This window comes from Vigna radiata, chromosome 5 (genome assembly GCF_000741045.1).
Source record: "Vigna radiata var. radiata cultivar VC1973A chromosome 5, Vradiata_ver6, whole genome shotgun sequence".
Classification (NCBI taxonomy): Eukaryota; Viridiplantae; Streptophyta; class Magnoliopsida; order Fabales; family Fabaceae; genus Vigna; species Vigna radiata.
The window spans coordinates 33,086,661-33,106,344 of NC_028355.1; the positions used below are offsets into that span (position 1 = coordinate 33,086,661).

A 19,684-nucleotide genomic window follows, 5' to 3' on the forward strand; every position below is an offset into this window, starting at 1 on the left:
TATTTTTTATAATATCTTATTGTCATTTTTTTTATTTAATAATTTTATGTTTAATAAAAGAGAATATATCTTTTTAACTAACTTTACATAATTTTAATTTTAAAAATAAATAAAACTTATTTAATAAAATAAGTAACTCTAAGGTTATTCTTTTTAACTATGACTATCTAATTCCTCTGCTTAAACTAACTAATACATATAACTTTTTATTTTTAAATTTTGTTAGAATTATATTTTTTTAAACGGTATTATTTATAAGTGAAAAAGATGGATTTAACCTGTATGTAAACCACTAAGGTCATAATCACATTAAAAGTAGTGTAAGAAAAAAAAAACCATAGCAAGTATAAAATAGAGTTAAATATATTCTTAACTATCCAACAATCTTAGTTTTAGTTTTTTTTTTTAAGTTTTGGTACACTTTAATTTTTATTTTTAAAGAAATTATAATTTTTTGTCTTCCAAAATCAACGGTAAATTTAATTTGAAACGTGGCTATTTGCATCTTCAGGCCGTGAGACTTTTCTCTTTTATTCATCTCCATCATTCTCTTCAATGTCGTCAACAATGCGGCAGCGATGACACCACCCTTCTACGAATTGCGATTTTAGAAAAAATAAGAGAAAAGAAGCCTCATGACTAGGACCTTATGTTGTTCTCATCACATGTCTTAACCTTCTTTATGTGAGAATGAATGACCATTGTAGTGTTAGAATAATCCCTAATACTAAGCTCCTACAATAATACATACACTATTTGAAACATCCATCACCAATTTCACCTTAATAACTTTTTTCAAGTCATACTTCAATATTACTTATAGAACCTCATGCATAAACCATCATAGTATTCAAAATATATATATATATATATATATATATATATATATATATATATATATATATATATATTACCAAACAATCATCAAAGGATTAAAACATTTCCACTCATAAGAAATTCATAACTCTATAAAAAATTTATGTTAGCATAAAGCTAAAGAGAAGAAATTTTGATGATGTCTCAAAGTCAAGTCTCAGGTGTTCTTATTGCATGAAGATCTTCATGAAGACTTTATATTAAAGCTTTTTTAATTTAGTAGATTGATGTATAGATGTGGTTTATCTTTGGTTCTATGTATTGTTTGCCTTAGATTGCATTAAAATTAATTTTTAAATCAAAATACCTCATTTTATACTCAATTTTAATTGATTATTAAATTATAATAATCGATTATCAATAATTAATTATGACTTGCCATTCATTATCATGAGCATGAGAATTTTTAAGCAAGTTTTTTACCGTTGTGCAATTATTAAATGCATAATCGATTACCATAAGTGGATAATTGATTATCACAATTAATTAATCGATAATGGATTTTTTGAGGTATCCTTGAGTGAGGTCTCTATAAATTATATTGGACTCTCGTTCTAAAATATAAAACATAAAAAGTGTATTTTTCTAAATTATCATTTGCAATGTGTAGTGATAAGATGTTCTAGGGTTTGTTGAACCCTTGTGTTATGGCTTTGAGAACTTGTAATGTTGGCATAGAGAGAGAGAACTTTCACATGGAGTGTGATTGAGTGTTGTTGCGGTTGGCATAGAGCGAGAACTTTCACAGGGAGTGTGATTGAGTGTTGTTGTTGTTGTTGCTGAGTTGAATGTTTGTCATCCTTCGTGAAGCATTCGGAAGAGGTATTCATCTCTTGTGGGTCACAAGGGAAGTGAGTTTCATCTCTTGAGGTAACAAGAGATGTGTTTTAACCTTAAACTGTTTTATTTTCTTTGTCATTGTAACAGTTTATTGGTTTGTGCTAGTGAAGCATTAACTGGATGTAGGATCTCTGTGATTCGAACCAGTATAAAAATTATCTGTGCAATTTTCTCTCTTGCTTGCTCTTTTAATTTGTTTTGAGGAATTTATTTTACGTGAGAAAATTATTAAAAGAACGATTTGCGATAAGAAACCAATTCACCCTCTCTTGGTTTGTTGAATGTGTTAACCATTCCACTGCACCGCTTTGACAATAAATCTATATAGCTTTTTAAACATACATACATTGAAAGTGTATATAAACCTTTTGTACTAAGCTTAAGTGTCAAAACGAACATTGGAAAATCATAAAAGTAGAAAATTTCAAAACTTGTAAAGTTTGATGAAAAGCAGTCTGACACTGAGTAGAACACCTTTGTAGTTGAGCGTCATTCTTCACGCAAAATTGATGCTTGAGCACCACCCTAGTAAAGCTGAGCGCAAAAACTCTTGAATTTGTGCAAGCATCACTGACTACCGTTGAACGCCACACCAAAAGTGCAAAAACCTCCAAATTAGCTTTGGTTGCTCACTCTACCTATCCAAATTATCAAAATGGCATCCGAGACACTAAAAATGATTTAAAAACATGTTTATAACTTAAAATAGAAATCAATGTGATAATTTGGTCAAGAATCAAGGTTCAATCGCTCAACCTACAACTAAAATCTCATGTATTTCTTTTCTCTTGTTTTAAATCAGATTCCTAATACTTTAAGTAGTCAACTAAGTCCTAAGTGTCCCCCAAATGAACATCAAACAGTAATATTGCTCATAAAACCATTCCTCCATTTTCTTGACTAAAATGATCTTTAAACCAACTTATTAACCAAAATCAAAACTCTAAAACTCATATATATTTTCCTATCTCGAAACAACATCTTATTTCCACTAACTTACACCCAACACAACATTCTCAAGCAATCCAAACAAGTACAAACCAAGCACAAGCATACATGCCTACATTTCCTTAATAACAAACATCACTCAACAAGTATATTATCATATAAGTATCCAATTTCCATCTATAAACTATATAATAAACAAAATCAGTACATATTATCAATGGCTCTTTAAATTAAACATCATTTGAACTACATTTCAATCATGAACATGAATTCAAAGTGTCTAAACCAAAATAAAAGATAATATTTAGCTTCCCTTACCTAGTGGAAAACATATACAACTTTAAAAAAACAACTACTTCTGCCTCGGCTCAAATAACTTTATCTATCCCTATATATCATAAGATTTTTTTACCAAATAAACCATTAGAATCACTAATTTACAAGAAACAAGAAAAGAAGCTCGAATGACACATGTGACAGAGTAAAATTTGTATGCTTCTCAAAACAACTTATATCAAGGAAAAGGAGTAGAAATTTAAATTACTCTACATTGAAGAGCTCACTATGATGATCGTCTAAGTATCTCCTGATCATGAAAAAGACGACTCAGATATTAGAAATCTCATAAAGATAAAAGAGGAAGCCCAGAAAAAGAATTTTAAAAAAAATGGTGAATATTTTTAATAATGAAACGTATTTAAGAAGTTCTATTTATATTATTAAATTATTATAATATTTAAATAATCGATTTCATTATTTTAAAATCTATCAATTTAAATTATTCTATTATTTAGGTTCTTATCTTCAAAATGACTCGAAAAAATATTTGGTTTAATTGGTTATACATTTAATTTTTATAGTCACCAAAACATTTCTTTTTAGTTATTAGACATTGTTTTAATCCTTTTAATCTATAATGGACTCGGATTAAAAAATGTAATGAATAATTAAATTTATATTTTTTTATTTCTTTTATGCATGTAATGACATCAATTACAAAATATCAACTAGAAAGGGAAATCAACGGAAAAGTGTGAATAAATTGGCAAGAAATAATTTTCCATGCATAAAAATTTATATTTATCCAAGCAATAAAAAAAGTCATAGATTATGATATTTCTGTAACTTTTAACATATATAGTGTAAAACTCAATAAATATTTATATATGACCATTTTTGACTGAATAAAAGTGAAGTGACAAAATCTTTTACATCGCTATCATATACACTATTTACTCAAATAAAAATGATGAAAAATTCATATGTTAAACCAAAATAATAGTTTTTGCGACAGTTATGATGTTGGGCCGTTTCTTCCTGCACCTCTATGTATTTCTTCTTTTGCACCTCTAAATTATAAAATTCCAAATTTATCATTTTTTAATTGTGGAAGCCATTGTTTTTAAATATTTCTGGATTATATAAGGCAAAAAGCAATAATAATCACCAGATGATGTATTTTGAATTGTATACTTCTGAAGCTGAATGACTTTATCTGATTATTTTTTTCTTAATTTCATTTTTTTATGTAATCTGGAAGTATTTTTTGCCTTCTAATTATAAAATTTAAAAGTTATTTTTTTTTTAACATAAAAAAGCAACATTTGAATTATGTAATTAAGAAAAAGCTTTCAGATTACATAATTAAAAAGTTTTCAAATTTTACAATTTAAAAATTATTTTTTACTTTGAAATTAATTATATATGGAATGCAAGAAGAAACTACCATTATGATGATGACTCTACAAATTTTATATATATGGATTATATGTAGTTCGACTATGCGTGATCCTAGGCTATGTAAAAATAATGTAAATTAGATATACTTAAATAATAATTATAGCATTCTATTTTAAATAATATACAACTGTTAAAGAAGACATCACACGTTTAATATAAAAAAATACATAATTTAAATAAATAAATAAATAAATAAATATATATATATATATATATATATATATATATATATATTATAGATATTCTACAACTAAAAGATATTATTACATTGATTTAAAAAAAATTATAAAAGTTCTTCAAAACTAACGTAAACAATAATAAAATAGTTTATTTTACACTTCAACATCACTCTTGTCTTACATTAGATCTATTGAAACATTTTCATCTGTTCACATCATTAAGATGATTATTGCAAACAAAAAGAAACATAGATAAACACATAGAGGAAAAAATGTTAAGCTAATGTATCAAAAAGAGAAATCATGCAATACATAGATAAATGTTAATATAGATAAACATTCATATCCATACTCCTTAGACATGCAATTATTCATGCTAGACTTGATTATCCGTATACATGTATTGATATGAGACTCTCATGCGGTATGCATTTGTGGTGACCTCTACTGTTTTGTAGAGTCATTACTAATGGATTTCACCTTACCACACAAGCTTAGTCTGTTTCCATCTTTACTAAAGGTAAAGTCCTATCAGGGATGACAACGGGTCGGGTCGGGCACAAATAGTGTCTACGCGCAACCCGACCTGCCAGATAAAAATGTACCCGCGACCCGACCCGCTACCCGCCAGGTACTGGTTTAGAAAATACCTGCGGGTATTCTAAAAACCGCAGGTACCCGCGGATAGCTACAAAAAAAAAGTATACATTTTAAAATAAATTACAACATATATATATATATATATATATATATATATATATAATATAAATTAAAATTTAATTTTAATTAAATTTAACCTAATAAAATATAATTTTATTTTATTTTTAATTAAATTTAATTAAAAAATATATAAATTAACTTTTTTTTTATTTTTATTTTTTGCAGATAACGGGTACCCGCGGGTCGGGTAGTATATTACCGTACCCCACCCATTTAGAAGCCCTATTAAACTATCCGTTACCCATTACCCGTTATCCGCGGGTAGTAAATATCCGCAGGTAGTAATACCCGTCGCGGGTTTTACCCGCTGATACTCGTACGCGTTGATTTTTTTGTCATCCCTAACCCTTACATTAGGACCTTTTGCTCCTTTCACCACATATTATACCCTTCTCTACTTAAGATTGAATGGTTATTAAAGTATCATGATAACTTCCAATATGAAATCCATACATCAATACATACATTACTTTAACCACCATCAGTCCTCCTTGGATTAGTACCAACATTCACATATCATATTACAAACCAACAATTGTTTTAAAATTCCCATAATCATACACATTAAACACATCATAAAGGATATATGAAAATTTAGTTAAAATTATGATATTTTTTCTCAGCTAATAGATATGCTCGCTTAATGAGTAGTGCTTGACAACACACTTACTCAGCCATTAGATCTACTTGCTCAACGAGTAGTGCTCGACAACACTCTAACTCAGTCACTAGATTTGCTCACTTAACAAGTGGGGCCTGATATCACACTTGTTCAACCACTAGATATATGCTCGTTGAACAAGTAGTGCTTGATAGTACACTCACCCAACGACCAAAAGTCACCCACCAAGTATATTCTTGTCTAGCAATTGTCAAGTAAGTGAACTCTCTGACTTTGATTTCGTTTAGCGAGATTTTTCTCACCTAACAACTACCAAGTCAATAGCTATTTGACTTTGACTTTGCTCAACGAGTATATGCTCACCCAATGAATCTGCCTCATTCTACATAACAAAATTATTCATATTAATGTCATTTTAGTCGTAATAATCGGATAGAGTTGAAGATCTTGTCTCAAGGACTACTCTGTGCAGTCTCTGATCTTTAAATAAAAGAAAATAAAAATAAAAATTCTTAAAAAGAAGTTAAAAAACTCTATAAAAATGATTTCTAAAAATATATTGTATTTTAAAATAGTAAAATTTATTCTTGACAAAACTATTTATATTAAAACTTTTTAGTATTAAAATAGATAAGCCTCAATAGATCACGATCAACTTTAAAATGATCGTTTTCTAAATTTTTACAGTAATTAAAAAATTTAAATCATTATCAATTGTAAAAATGTCATTTTCTAAATTTTACAATGATTAAAAACAACTTAGAATCTATTCACTATCCTCCGATAATAAAAGGTCGTGGCTGATATGATTATTAAGAAATTGTTTTAAAAGTTAACAAATGTAATATTTTAAATTCATTTGACATTATTCTTATTTACTTTTTATTTTCTTTTTTCTTAAAAAAAATAAATTTTTTTTTATTTTTATAACTATTTTACTCTTATACTGTTGGAAGTTCCACATTAACTAAAGATAAGACCAAATTATAATATATATAAGTGAGGTGTTACATACCGATTTTGTAGGATTGAGTTAGGTTTAAAATTTACTCCACGTTTATCAATCCCTTAATATCAAGAAGAAATAAAAACAAGTGGTCCAAGATGCATAAAAGGGTATTTGGATAACACGTTTTAATTACTTTTAATGTGCACATTTGGTTATGAAGTGTGCATATCAGAACCATAGATTCCTTATCAGCATCATTCCAGATGAATTCACATGACCTACTATACAAGTGGACCTTCTTTTTTCAGAAAAAAAAAATAGTGAAAATTTTCAGTGAGTTGAGTTTAGAAAATTTGTCAACATTATTAAAAAGAAAATGATATTTTAACATTAAATTTTTGACATCATTTTGACACTGCACACGTGTCAAATGTGGTTGGACGATTTCAAATTAAAAAAAAAAACTTTGATTTTTCTCTTTCAAATGTCTTTCCCTTAACTTTTTTTAATTTAAAATCGTCCAACCATATTTTGACACGTGCACAGTGTCAAAATGCTGTCAAAAAATGGTGTTAAAATATATTTTCCTTATTAAAATATGTTTAGGAGGTTCAAAGAAAGATATTTATATAAAGGTGTTAAATTGACTTATAATTTATGCCTTAACTCTAATTCATTTTTGAATTTTTTTTTCTAAAGTAAAACTTTTTTTTATATAAGTTAGAGTATGAATTAAAGTAAGTTTAACTTTTATATAAAACTTTTATTAACTTTAAGAAATAATATCATTTATGTATATATATAAAATTATATATTTTATTAAATAATTTAATAAGTTAATAATTTTATTTATATTAAACCAATATCTTTATATTGTTATTAAATAAAATATGTAATATATAATTTTATATTATTATTAAATATAATCTATTTATTAATTTTATCAAAATTTTTAAAAAAACTTATAACATTTAATAAAATGGAAATGGTATATAGTACATTATGATAAAGTTTTAAACATAACACAAGAAACATAGAATCTAACCAAAATACGAAAATATTGGGTTAATTTTAATAAAACTCACACTAAAATTTAAGTCATGCACTGAAAGAAGAAAAATAAAATAAAGAACATATAATAAAAAAATTTATAAACTTGTTATTCATAAATTCATTATTTTAAATTTTTAAATTAAAATATCATATTTAACCTTTATTCAGATTTAGATAAATTTTTCTTACAACAAAATTAAATAATTATCTTACATACTTTAAAAATATATTTAAAAATATGTTTAAAGAAAAATTAAATATAATTTACAAGTCAAGGATTTCAACCTCCTATTATTGCATAATTTTCATATATAAACAAACAATTAAGTTTATTAAAACTTCTTATAAAGTCTATGTTAAAATGATTAAAATGTTAGTATATAATTCTTCAACAAATTAAAAATACTTATATTTTCAACAAATTGAAAAGTAATTGCATTTTTTATTATATTCAAAATAAATATTTTTTCTCAAAATAATTGTTGGTATCGGAGGAGTAATTTTCGAAGAGTAAAACGCAGCGAATTTAAAACACAGAGAGCGTAAAGCGTATTAGGTCACAGTTGAAACGATTTTGGTCTTTTTTACAAAAGTAATTTTCTTTCGGAAAATTAACCAAACAGTTGATATGCGTTAAGTAAAATAAGTGTAGGGAATAGAAAAATCACATAGATATTTTTATACTGGTTCGATTCAACAGAATCTACGTCCAGTCGTTAATCACTATAAATAGTGATTAACAGTTCCACTAAAAATGGTTTAACAAATTACAATCAAATGAACAGGAATAAAACGAAAAGAACCACTCTACCAACTTGAAGAGAACTGCTCCGGCAATCGACCAATGATTTGCGAGCTTCTCCTTTCACAAGACCAGGCAGAGTACCTTGCTAACTTGAAGAGAGTCTGCTCCGACTATCGACACACGATACGCGAGCCTCTCCTTTCACAAGACCAAGCAAGAGAACAATGAACAAAAAGCTCTCTAAGAACGTTCCTCTGACACACAGTGTTCTAAGCTTTCCCAGTTCAAAAAAGTTAAGTTCTGAGTTCTCTAAAACCACATATATAGCCAAGTACACTGAATGCCAAAGGTCAGCTTCCAACTGTCATGAATAATCGATTATTATAAGTGATAATCGATTATTCAAGTCCGTTATAGAGTTTTCAAAAAGTGATAATCGATTATATGAAGTGATAATCGATTATTCAAGTATGACTTGTGATAATCGATTATTGCTTCATGATAATCAATTATTCTAATACAAAAGCATGTGATAATCGATTATAACTTAACCATAATCAATTATACCAGTAAAAATTACAATGTTTAACATTTTCCTACTACATTCAAAATCTATAAGTTGCTTTTTAAATATTTTCCTATTACATCCAAAATTTATTAAGTTACAACATTATTAAAACATATCTTCAGGTTTTACCAATACTCTTTGTTGGTAACAATAATATCTATGGACTAATCCTAATCCACATAGTTTTTGTGAATATTTTGGTTTGTTGACTTTTGTAATGGAGAGACTTTTTAGTGCTATAAATTTTTCACGATATCTATCTTACATATATACTAACCAATGTAGAAGATACTGGACTAAAATCATGTTAAACATCTATGCTCAGAAATTATGAGTTATTGTAAACAATCTTATATTTGAATACATAAATAGATTGATTCTGAATTCCAAGGCACACTAGAAAAGTAGTATAAAATATGTTCATTCAAAAATAGCAGATGCAGGAGGAGGTAAAGGATGAACAAGAAAAATATCAAGAAGTTGATCAATGGAGGTATAGTTGTAATCAGGATATAACTCTGAAGCTTCAAGATCATCTTTCCCTAACTCAAAGTTCATGAGATCTCCTCTAACAAACACACTATGGAGAATGGAAACTCGAATATTCTGTGGTGAAGGTAATGCTGCATCAACATTCAACAAGTTTAATTTTAACATAACAAAGCATGAAGAAAAAAATATCTAATTAAAATGAAAATATAATCTAATTAATTATAATGAAAATTTAATTTCCAAGGTTGAAGACTGAATATATAGAACTTGAGAATAGAAGATAGTGAAATAATAAACTTAACTGTTTCTATCTAACTCAATAGTCATATTAAAGAGTACCATCTAATAAGACCCTTTAAGTCTCTTTATCATGAGCCAAACTTACACCTATTTGAATCATCTTTACATTTTATAATTAAATCTTGGTAATTACTATTTATTATGTTGTTATTATACTCTCTATGTAAGTATTATTTTAATAGGAACATAAGTTCACTGTCCATGTTGATCCCATAAATATAATATAGACTAACAATCAAACTACTTTTAGAATCTCGTCACCTATCCATAAGTTCATGCTTAAGATCTTGATAAGAACACTAACAAATCTGACGATCCAGACATATACAACATATACTAGCAATCAAACCTTGGACCGGAGCCATACTACAAACCCAACTACACATTACTTTTGATATTGAACGGTTGTGACCAAGAGACCGAACGGTTATGACCAAGAGACTGAAAGGTTAGTCTATAGAATGATTTCCTCTGACATGGATCACTTTAAGACAAAGTATAATTATTATCAATTGGGCCATAATCCAAAATTCATTCTAAAATCTATAAATAGAGAATAAGAGGAAAATAGGTAAGCCATGACATTCAATACACATTAATAGTTTGAGTTGTTGAATTTTTATTGACTTTAATATCAGAATACCTACCTTATGTAGATAACATCCTAGCATAACGGATTAAAGATAACATCAAGACAAACATTTAGGCCATAAGCACCTCACACCCAAAACAATTATAATAAATTCTAAATGACTTTAATATCATTTCAAAATGTATAATTCAAGTTTAGTCAATTTCATTAAATGAAATATATGCAATCAAACNTAATCAAGTTCATATCAAGTAAAAGAATTTAAAAAGAAAATGTGCTTAATAAAACGTCTTACTCTGTGATAGATTGATAATCTCTTCTTCAGATACAAAATCTTTGATAAAATTCTTTCCAGTTTTCTGTTCCCACAATGATATCAAATCATTTTGTGATACAATGTTCTTAGAGGGTTGATAAATAACAACACGATTGCATGTTCTTGGATCATTTGCTGCTTTAATGGAGTACATGGCTATATCTTCTTCATAGTTTAGCACAGCTGACATTTTTACATCAGAATTTCTTCATCATCACAAGGCAATGTGTAGAGAAAATGAAATGAAAAATATCAAATAAAATAAAATGTGTACCTTTGACATGACCATTGCCATAAACAATAGTATGATTGTTTTTTTCGTGAGGACGAATCAAATAATTAACAAAATATGCACCAAAGCAATTTGCAGAGATATAAGTATAAGGGATCTTAGATGCTTCAATTTCCCTTCTAATTTTTCTTTTCTTATCAAGNAAAGCTTGAAATGGAGGAAGAGGGTTTACTCTATCTTCTTCCACCCCAAACTCCGATGGAAGAAATCTCTGCAACACCGATTAATATAAAAAAAAATTTCATCAATCATCAGCAATTAAAAATTACTTTATTTTATATTTTTTTTACAAAGATCGATGTGATAATGTTAGCTTAATAACAATCTAATAAATTAGAAAATGTTGATAGTACCTTTATATTACCAGCAACTTTGATAGCTTCTATGATTTTGAGTTGCTCCATCACTTGAGGGTATGGAAGTGCAGATATCACAATGTCTACTTTTTCAATCACTTTCAAAATCTGCTCATGCTCAAGATCTCCCTGCTCATGCAACCATACTCATTAGAAAAAAAAAACAAAATTTGTATAACTTTTAGTAAAAGTAACTTAATGTGTAAAATTAAACTTTCACCTAAAAGTTTAAACATAATTATATTTTCAAGGATAACCAAGCATGATAAGAAATTGAATTTATTTTTCAAACTGAAATTATATCCCATACACAAGAAAAAAACAAAGATATTCACAATTTAGTAAAGAAAAACAGAAGAAAAAAATAGACAAATTAATTTACATACTTAGTTTAAACTTTAAACATAACCTAACTTTATAAAATAATTCTATAAGATGAAATTTGCATTCAAGAATAATATTTTCCAAATAATTCTGACACCGTATTAAAAATTGACTTTAAACCTAATTCAATCATACAAATCCGAATCATAAAATAAGATTTAAAAATTTACTTTAAATCTAAGTCAACCATACAAATCTGAATCATAAAATGAGATTTACACACTACAAATTTATCATATCTTTAGTCGATATAAAATCTTCAACTATTTTAATTTTGTAAAAAAACTTGTTGAAGATCTCGTATCAACCAAAAGTAAAATCAAAACAAGTAAGGCTTAAAACATTGACTTAATGAGAAATATTTCATCTTTTTTTTTTACTCAAAATTCCTTGTAAAGGAAAAGAAAGAAGAGAATAGACTAACTTGGACAAGGATAACTCCCATGTGGTTGAACTCCTCGCAAAGTTGTATCTTTGAAGAAGAAGTTTGTGAATTAAGAGAACGAGTATATACAAAAGTCGGATGCCCTAAAGAAACACTTGCCTTCACCAAATACTTCCCAATATAACCAGTTCCTCCGAATATAACAATCTTACTCTTCATTTCCTCCATTGTTAACAAATGTTGCAAATGCTTACAATGTGAAATCCTTCACCACACACCCTCTTTTGTAACTTCTTTCCAACTTCAAAAGCTTCCAAAATACATGTAATTTTCCTGCTGTAAAGCTTCCCACTTTCAATTTATATTTGGACAAATTTCAATTTAAATTCATTTCTAAAAAGTTTTCAAAATTTTAATAACAAGGGGACTTAAATTAAAACTTTAAATTTGTACCTTCTGGACTTTGTGGGCACCCATTGGATTTGTGTGAATAAATTGTTTTTTTATGTATATGATTAGAATTTAACTTTTTATTATTTTGAATAAATGAAAATATATATTAATGTTTCATTTAGGATTATTACTTTGCAGTAGTAATCAGTTAATTCCCCCTTTTTCTAACATATTTAAGGTTAAGGTTTTTCTTTTCCCTTTCAGGATGTAATACAGAAAAATAACACCATTACAGAATTACAAAAGCTTAAGTCTTTCTCTTACCTATGTTGAAAACGCTTTGCTCCGATCATCTTTTCTCCTTCTTCCTGAAGCTTTGAACGCACATCACCAAGAGCACCGTGCTTCTTCTCTCCGCGTTTCAGAAGTCTCTGCGTTTCATCTCTCTTGTCTGACGCAAACTGCTATAAGGCAGTGTTATATCAGAAATATTTTTTATCTCTGCTTTTGTTTCGGCCTTGGTTTATTGGTTTGGGCCTGTAGCTTAATATAACTAGTTAATATTTAAATAAATAAATCTTGATTCAAATATTTTTATATACAGTCAACTCTAATTCATTTTTTAATATAAATTAGAGTATAAGTTAAGTGAGTTTAACTTTTATACTAAAACTTTAATTAACTTCCAAAAACAATATATACATATAAAATTATATATTTTATTAAATGGTCTAATATATTAATAATTTTATTTATATTAAATCAATATTTTTATATCATGTTATTAAATAAAATATATAATACATAATTTTATATTATTATTGACTATAATTTATTTATTAATTTTATCAAGTTTTTATAAAAAAAAAACTTAATAAAGTGGTACATAATACATTGTAATAAAGGTTTAAACATGACACAAGAAACATCGAGTATAGCCAAAATATAAGAATATTGGGTTAATTTTAATAAAATTCGCACTAAAATTTAAGTCATACACTAAAATAAATAAATAAACAACATATAATAAAAAAATCTATAAACTTATTCATAAATTATATTTTTAAATTAAAATGTCGTATTTAGTTTTTATTTAAATTTAAATAAATTTTTTGCACAACAAAATTAAATAACTATCTTACATATTTTAAAAATATGTTTAAAGAAAAATTAAATATGGTTAACAAGTCAATGATTTTAACCTCCTATTGTTCTATTGTTGCATAATTTTTATATAGAGACAAACAAGAAGATTATTGAAACATTGAAACTTCTTATAAACTCGATGTTAGTTTGAATAAAATGTTAATATATAGTTTTTTGACAAATTAAAAATATTTAAATTTACAACAAATTAGAAGATATTACATTTTTTGTTATATTCAAAATAAATATTTTTTCTAAAAAGAAAGTTGATGGACTAATCCTAATCTACATAACTTTTGTGAATATTTTGGTTTGTTTACTTTTATAATGGAAAGACTTTTAGTGCTATAAATTTTTCAAGGTATCTAACATATGTATATACTAACCAATGTAGAAGATATTGAACTAAAATCATGATAAACATTTATGCTCAGAAATTATGAGAGTTATTGTAAACAATCTTATATTTGAATACATAAATAGATTGATTCTGAATTCCAAGGCACAGTAGAAAAGTAGTATAAAATATGTTTATTCAAAAGCAGCAGATGCAGGAGGCAAAGGATGAAGAAGAAAAATATCAAGAAGTTGATCAATGGAGGTATAGTTGTAATCAGGATATAATTCTGAAGCTTCAAGATCATCTTTTCCTAACTTAAAGTTCATGAGATATCCTCTGACAAACACACTATGGAGAATGGAAACTGGAATATTCTCTGGAGAAGGTAAAGCTGCACCAACATTCAACAAGTTTAATTTTACCATAAAAAAAGAAAAAAAAAATATAATTAAAATGAAAATGTAATCTAATTATAGTGAAAAAAAATCTAATTATAATGAAAATTTAATTTCCAATGTTGAAGAGTGAATATATAGAACTTGAGAATAAAAGATAACTTAAATGAAACGATAAACATACATGTTCCTACTGAGACATATTAAAGAACATGATTGAATAAAGTCTTTTTTATTATAGAGTAACCCTACTTACACATATTTAAGTTATATTTACATATTATAAATGAATCTCGTAGTTATTATTTATTATATAGTTATTACACTCTCCATGTAAGTATTATTTTAAAATTAAAATAGATCAACACTTCATGTTAATTCTATAAATAAAAGTACTAACAATAAATCATCATTTGAATCTCGTTACTTGTTCATAAATCTATGCTCAAGATCTAGATAAGAAAACTAAAAAATTTGATTATTGTTCCATATGACTGTCCGATCAACCTTGAACCAAATATTCTAAAACATTAGTCATACTACAAACACAACCACCATAGTGCAAACACAACCATACATTACTCTTAACACGGTACTATTGTGACCAACCAACCAAACGGTCAATTTATAGAACAATTACCCCAACACTAATCAATATAAGACAAAATATGATTATTACCAATTGGACCATAATTAGATTGTTACTAATTCAAAACTTATTATAAAATGTTTAGGTAAAGACATAAATGATTACATTTAATACGCATTAATAGCTTGAGTTGTTGAATATTTATCGACTTTAACATCACAGTACCTTATATAAGTAATCTCGAAGTACAACAGACAAAAGATAATGTGAGTATAAAGAACATCAGAACCGCTAAGAGCTTGTACAATAATAATAAACCGTTAACATCAATCTCATACTAAAAATAATTAGGATAGATACTAAATGATTCTAATATCATTTAAAAAAAAAGTATAATTCAAGTTTACTCAATTTCATTGAAAGAAATATATGCAAATCAAGTTCATATCAAGTAAAAGAAATTAAAAAGAAAATGTGCTTAATAAAATGACTTACTCTGTGATAGATTGATAATCTCTTCCTCAGATACAAAATCTTTGATAAACTTATTTCCAGTTTTCTGCTCCCACAGTGATATCAAATCATTTTGAGATACAATGTTCTTAGAGGGTCGATAAATAACAACACGATTACATGTTCTTGGATCATTTGCTACTTTAATGGAGTACATGGCAATATCTTCTTCATAGTTTAGCATAGCTGAAATTTTTACATTAGATTTTCTTCATTATCACAAGGCAATGAGTAGAGAAAATAAAATGAAAATTGTCAAATAAAATACATAATTATATTTTCAATGATAACCAAGCATGATAAGAAATTGAATTTACTATATCCCATTAACAAAAAAAAACAAAGATATTCACGATTTAGTAAAGAAAAATTAGACAAATTAACTTATATAATTAGTTTAAACTTTAAACATAACTTAATCAATTTATAAGACGAAATTTGCATTCAAAAATAATATTTTCCAAATAACTCTTCAATAACTTATTAAAAATTGATTTTAAACCTAATTCAACCATATACAATCTGAATTATAAAATAAGATTTAAAAATTAACTTTAAATCTAAATCAACTTTACAAATCCGAATCATAAAATAAGATTTACAGACTACAAATTTATTATATTTTTAACATACAAAATCTTTAGTTATTTTAATTTTGTACAAAAACAGATTATAGATCTTGTATCAATTAAAAGTAAAATCAAAATAATGCCTAAAACATAAACCTACTTAATGATAGAGGAACTGATTCTCTATAATGGGTGACTAATTACGAAAAGCTAGAACGAGAATAAAAAACCTCACAAAATCTCATGTAAAGTAAAAGAAAGAAGAGAATATATATATACTAACTTGGACAATGGTAACTCCAATGTGGTTGAACTCCTTGCAAAGTTGTATCTTTGAAGAAGAAGTTTGTGAATTAAGAGAACGAGTATATACAAAAGTTGGATGCCCTAAAGAAACACTTGCCTTTACCAAATACTTCCCAATATAACCAGTTCCTCCAAATACAACCATCTTACTCTTCATTTCCTCCATTCTTAACAAATCTTGCAAATGCTTACAATGTCAAATCCTTCACCACACACCCTCTTTTATATCTTCTTTGCAAATGCATACAAGAGGCACATATTAGAATTACATTTCAAGATTTCATAAATAGGCCATAGAATCAAATTACATCTACGAGTTGCATGAATTCTTAGACTATTCCATAACTTTATTAGATAACTTTATCTAAAAAATTTATCATTGGATTAATGTTTTATCATATAAATCATATCTACAATTTATTATACATTAATCCACAATTAATATTCTATTGATATCTTTCAAACAAAACGTAATATATATTTTTAAAACATAAAAATAGAAATAGTTTGACTATGTTGTAATAATTATTCAACTTTGACAAAGATTGATATAATTAAGCCAATATATAGTTATACCCAATAGTTGGAAAAATAAAAATCACAGTCTATATAAAGTTATTGATGGTTTGAAAGCTGATGTAAATTGTAATTTATGGTGGTATAATTTCATTCTTCTCTCTCTCTGTCTGTGAGATCAAAACATCCAGTAAAAGAATAGATTTCTATCAGACATACATTTATTTAAGTATAGATTTCTATCAGAGATACTAAACTAAACTTGCCTTTAAGATGATTGGTCCTCAATACTATCATAACCTCCGTGATTAAGTATTCAGATTTATTCTCGCAGCCCTTAATCTTCAAGGAACGTTGAATTTTAGCACATCATAAAATATGTATGCGCTTTGAACATGAGGATTGGACATGTTCAAAGAAGAGTGATACAAGCTCTACATGTTTAGGGACTAACTCTTACACAAACAAATTCAAGGATTTGTACAACTAATTCATACACAGACACATCAGGACTAAACTATGAGATGGGAATAATTCCAAGTACTAAGTTACCTGTTCACTCTTTTAGTCAGAGCTGACTAATTAAATACAGAAATTTCAGGGATTTTATTGAGTCACCTTGACAAAAAAAAAATGTGAAGTGTTTTCCTTCTCGTTTGCTTAAAACATATATATAATTCCTTCATTTTAGTGAATTATAGAAAAGAAAATAGAAAACAACTTAGCCATAACCCAAGTACTTGGGATCATCACTCAAGGATCATTTCCATAAACAGTCTGGATTTTGCACATTATTTTTCCATCTGTACTTATGCCAGGTGTTCGTATTTCTTCTGCCATTCTTTTGTGATCTCTGTCCAGTTATATTCAGGTTCCCTTACTACTTTGCTCCAATGCCTTTGTATCTAGTAGATAACTAGTAGATAATTCTATACTCAATAAGTAAAACTCATTACAGATATATATAGTTGTGCCAAAAATTCTTCATTTTTCTTCAAGCACAAATCATTTACGCAGACTATCTAATCAGTTGAGCATCTGTAACAATAATATTCTACATACACTAAAACTAACAAATACAAGAGAACACAGACTGTGGTGATGAGAATACTGAAAAAAAAAATGTAGATATATGCATGAGCAGGAAATAAGAGTAACAGACTTATTAATCAGATGCTATGTGAGTGGTAGGGAAAGAAAGCAAGAACACATACCAGCAGTCACCAAGCATACCCAAGACTGCTCCAAGCTGGGAACATAACTCTGAAGTGTTACCAACTTTTTCTAATTGATCACGAATGTCTTCAGCACAGAGGTTGAGTCTTGATTTGGCACTTTCTAAGTTCTGAGCACGGAATGCCTGTTTTGCATTGCATATAGCAAAATACTCACCATCAAGTGGTAGTACAAACTCAACAAAGTTTAAATTGTAATTTAGTAAAACAAAAGGCAGTAGCTTCTCCAGAGAAACAGCTATTGACACCAATGTCTCTTCCAGATAAATATATTTTCCAACACATCCAATCATATACAACAGTTTAGTATCTATCAAAAGTTATTAGCATCAACGCCAATTAAATTAAGGGCATGCAATTTCAAGGATCTCACACCATTTAATCGTTCATATATAATAAGATCCAACATTAATATTTGAGAAGGCCATACATACCCTCATGGCTTGTTGCACTAAGAAAGAACCTCTTTCCAAAGAAACATCCTCATAGATGACCTGTTTACTCTCTGTAGCTTCTTCTCCTTTGTCTGAACTAACAGACCTTTTGATCCTAGCATGACCTTCAATTAAGCGATCAACTACACCTTGAAGATTAGCGTCAGGCTCAATCTTCACAATGTCAGCCCCACATAATGGACAGTCCTTAAAGTGGGATATGCATGATCTAGTTTCATACAAGTAGAATATAAGAGATGAGCGTATGCAATTCATCATAGATTCAAGATATAAACACTGGACAAGGTACATACTTGCAGAAAACATGAGAACGAGGAACACATTTGCTGGTGTCAAATAAAAGAGCCTGGCACACTGTACAGCTAAGAGGACCAATCTTAAACGATTGTGAATCATATCCAAAAGGGCACTTTGGTGACGCACTAGCTGAGTCATTAGNCTCTTTCTTCACCTTACTNTCAGACTCAACCTGATGTTTCATAGAGTTTTCACCCGATTTTTTGGAAGCATTGTTATCATCAGGGCGAGCAGCTTTGACAAATGGGCAAACTGGTGTCATATTCATCAAGAACAAGAGCCTGCCAAAACATAAAAACAAAGATTATTGGCTCCTTCACCATATTTCCTTTCTCAACTACCATCGTGTTGATTGAACTTTTAGCAGATGTAGCACGAGGAATAGATTAAACAAGGCAGATACATTTATTCGTGCCTTGTTTAAATTAAAGAGAAAAAAAACTGACCTTTGTCTACTTCCACTTGACAAATCTGCATAACCACGGTTAATATCCACATCTGCAAAATGAATGCATAATACAGGAACATACTGACAGTAAGTGGACTTCATCTGGGGAAAAACAGAGGAATTCT

At 27.8% G+C, this 19,684-nt stretch overlaps 3 protein-coding genes across 12 annotated transcripts in view; all 3 read right to left on the bottom strand.

Moving 5' to 3' along the window:
- Positions 1 to 9,513: 9,513 nt before the first annotated feature.
- Positions 9,514 to 13,198, bottom strand: LOC106760719 (eugenol synthase 1-like). 2 transcript variants are annotated; one of them, XM_014644129.2, is made up of 6 exons: positions 13,075 to 13,198; positions 12,397 to 12,690; positions 11,586 to 11,717; positions 11,215 to 11,443; positions 10,920 to 11,123; positions 9,514 to 9,863 (listed from the first exon to the last, which is right to left on the bottom strand). In XM_014644129.2, the coding sequence occupies exons 2-6, from the start codon at positions 12,583 to 12,585 to the stop codon at positions 9,661 to 9,663; spliced, it is 957 nt and encodes a 318-aa protein (XP_014499615.1). In that variant the 5' UTR covers positions 12,586 to 12,690; positions 13,075 to 13,198; the 3' UTR covers positions 9,514 to 9,660. The 2 variants fall into 2 exon arrangements, with proteins under 2 accessions (XP_014499615.1, XP_014499614.1); XM_014644128.2 differs by having other exon boundaries at positions 9,515 to 9,863; positions 12,397 to 12,693.
- A 1,144-nt stretch (positions 13,199 to 14,342) lies between these two features.
- Positions 14,343 to 16,723, bottom strand: LOC106760729 (eugenol synthase 1-like). The gene is made up of 3 exons (XM_014644137.2): positions 16,586 to 16,723; positions 15,716 to 15,919; positions 14,343 to 14,627 (listed from the first exon to the last, which is right to left on the bottom strand). The coding sequence occupies exons 2-3, from the start codon at positions 15,915 to 15,917 to the stop codon at positions 14,428 to 14,430; spliced, it is 402 nt and encodes a 133-aa protein (XP_014499623.1). The 5' UTR covers positions 15,918 to 15,919; positions 16,586 to 16,723; the 3' UTR covers positions 14,343 to 14,427.
- LOC106760724 (protein NCA1-like) overlaps positions 16,701 to 19,684 on the bottom strand; it is a 4,524-nt gene continuing 1,540 nt past the window's right edge. For 2 of the 9 annotated variants that reach the window (XM_022781516.1, XM_022781514.1), the window contains exons 2-5: positions 19,558 to 19,582; positions 19,108 to 19,392; positions 18,794 to 19,022; positions 17,708 to 18,484 (exon numbers count right to left, since the gene is read on the bottom strand). In XM_022781516.1, the coding sequence (XP_022637237.1) occupies positions 18,290 to 18,484; positions 18,794 to 19,022; positions 19,108 to 19,379 (696 nt within the window). In that variant the 5' untranslated portion in view covers positions 19,380 to 19,392; positions 19,558 to 19,582 and the 3' untranslated portion in view covers positions 17,708 to 18,289. Of the gene's footprint in view, positions 16,840 to 17,161; positions 17,467 to 17,707; positions 18,485 to 18,793; positions 19,023 to 19,107; positions 19,393 to 19,557; positions 19,610 to 19,684 lie in introns of those variants that run through there. The other 7 variants (XR_002668040.1, XM_022781517.1, XM_022781518.1 and 4 more) reach the window with 7 other exon arrangements.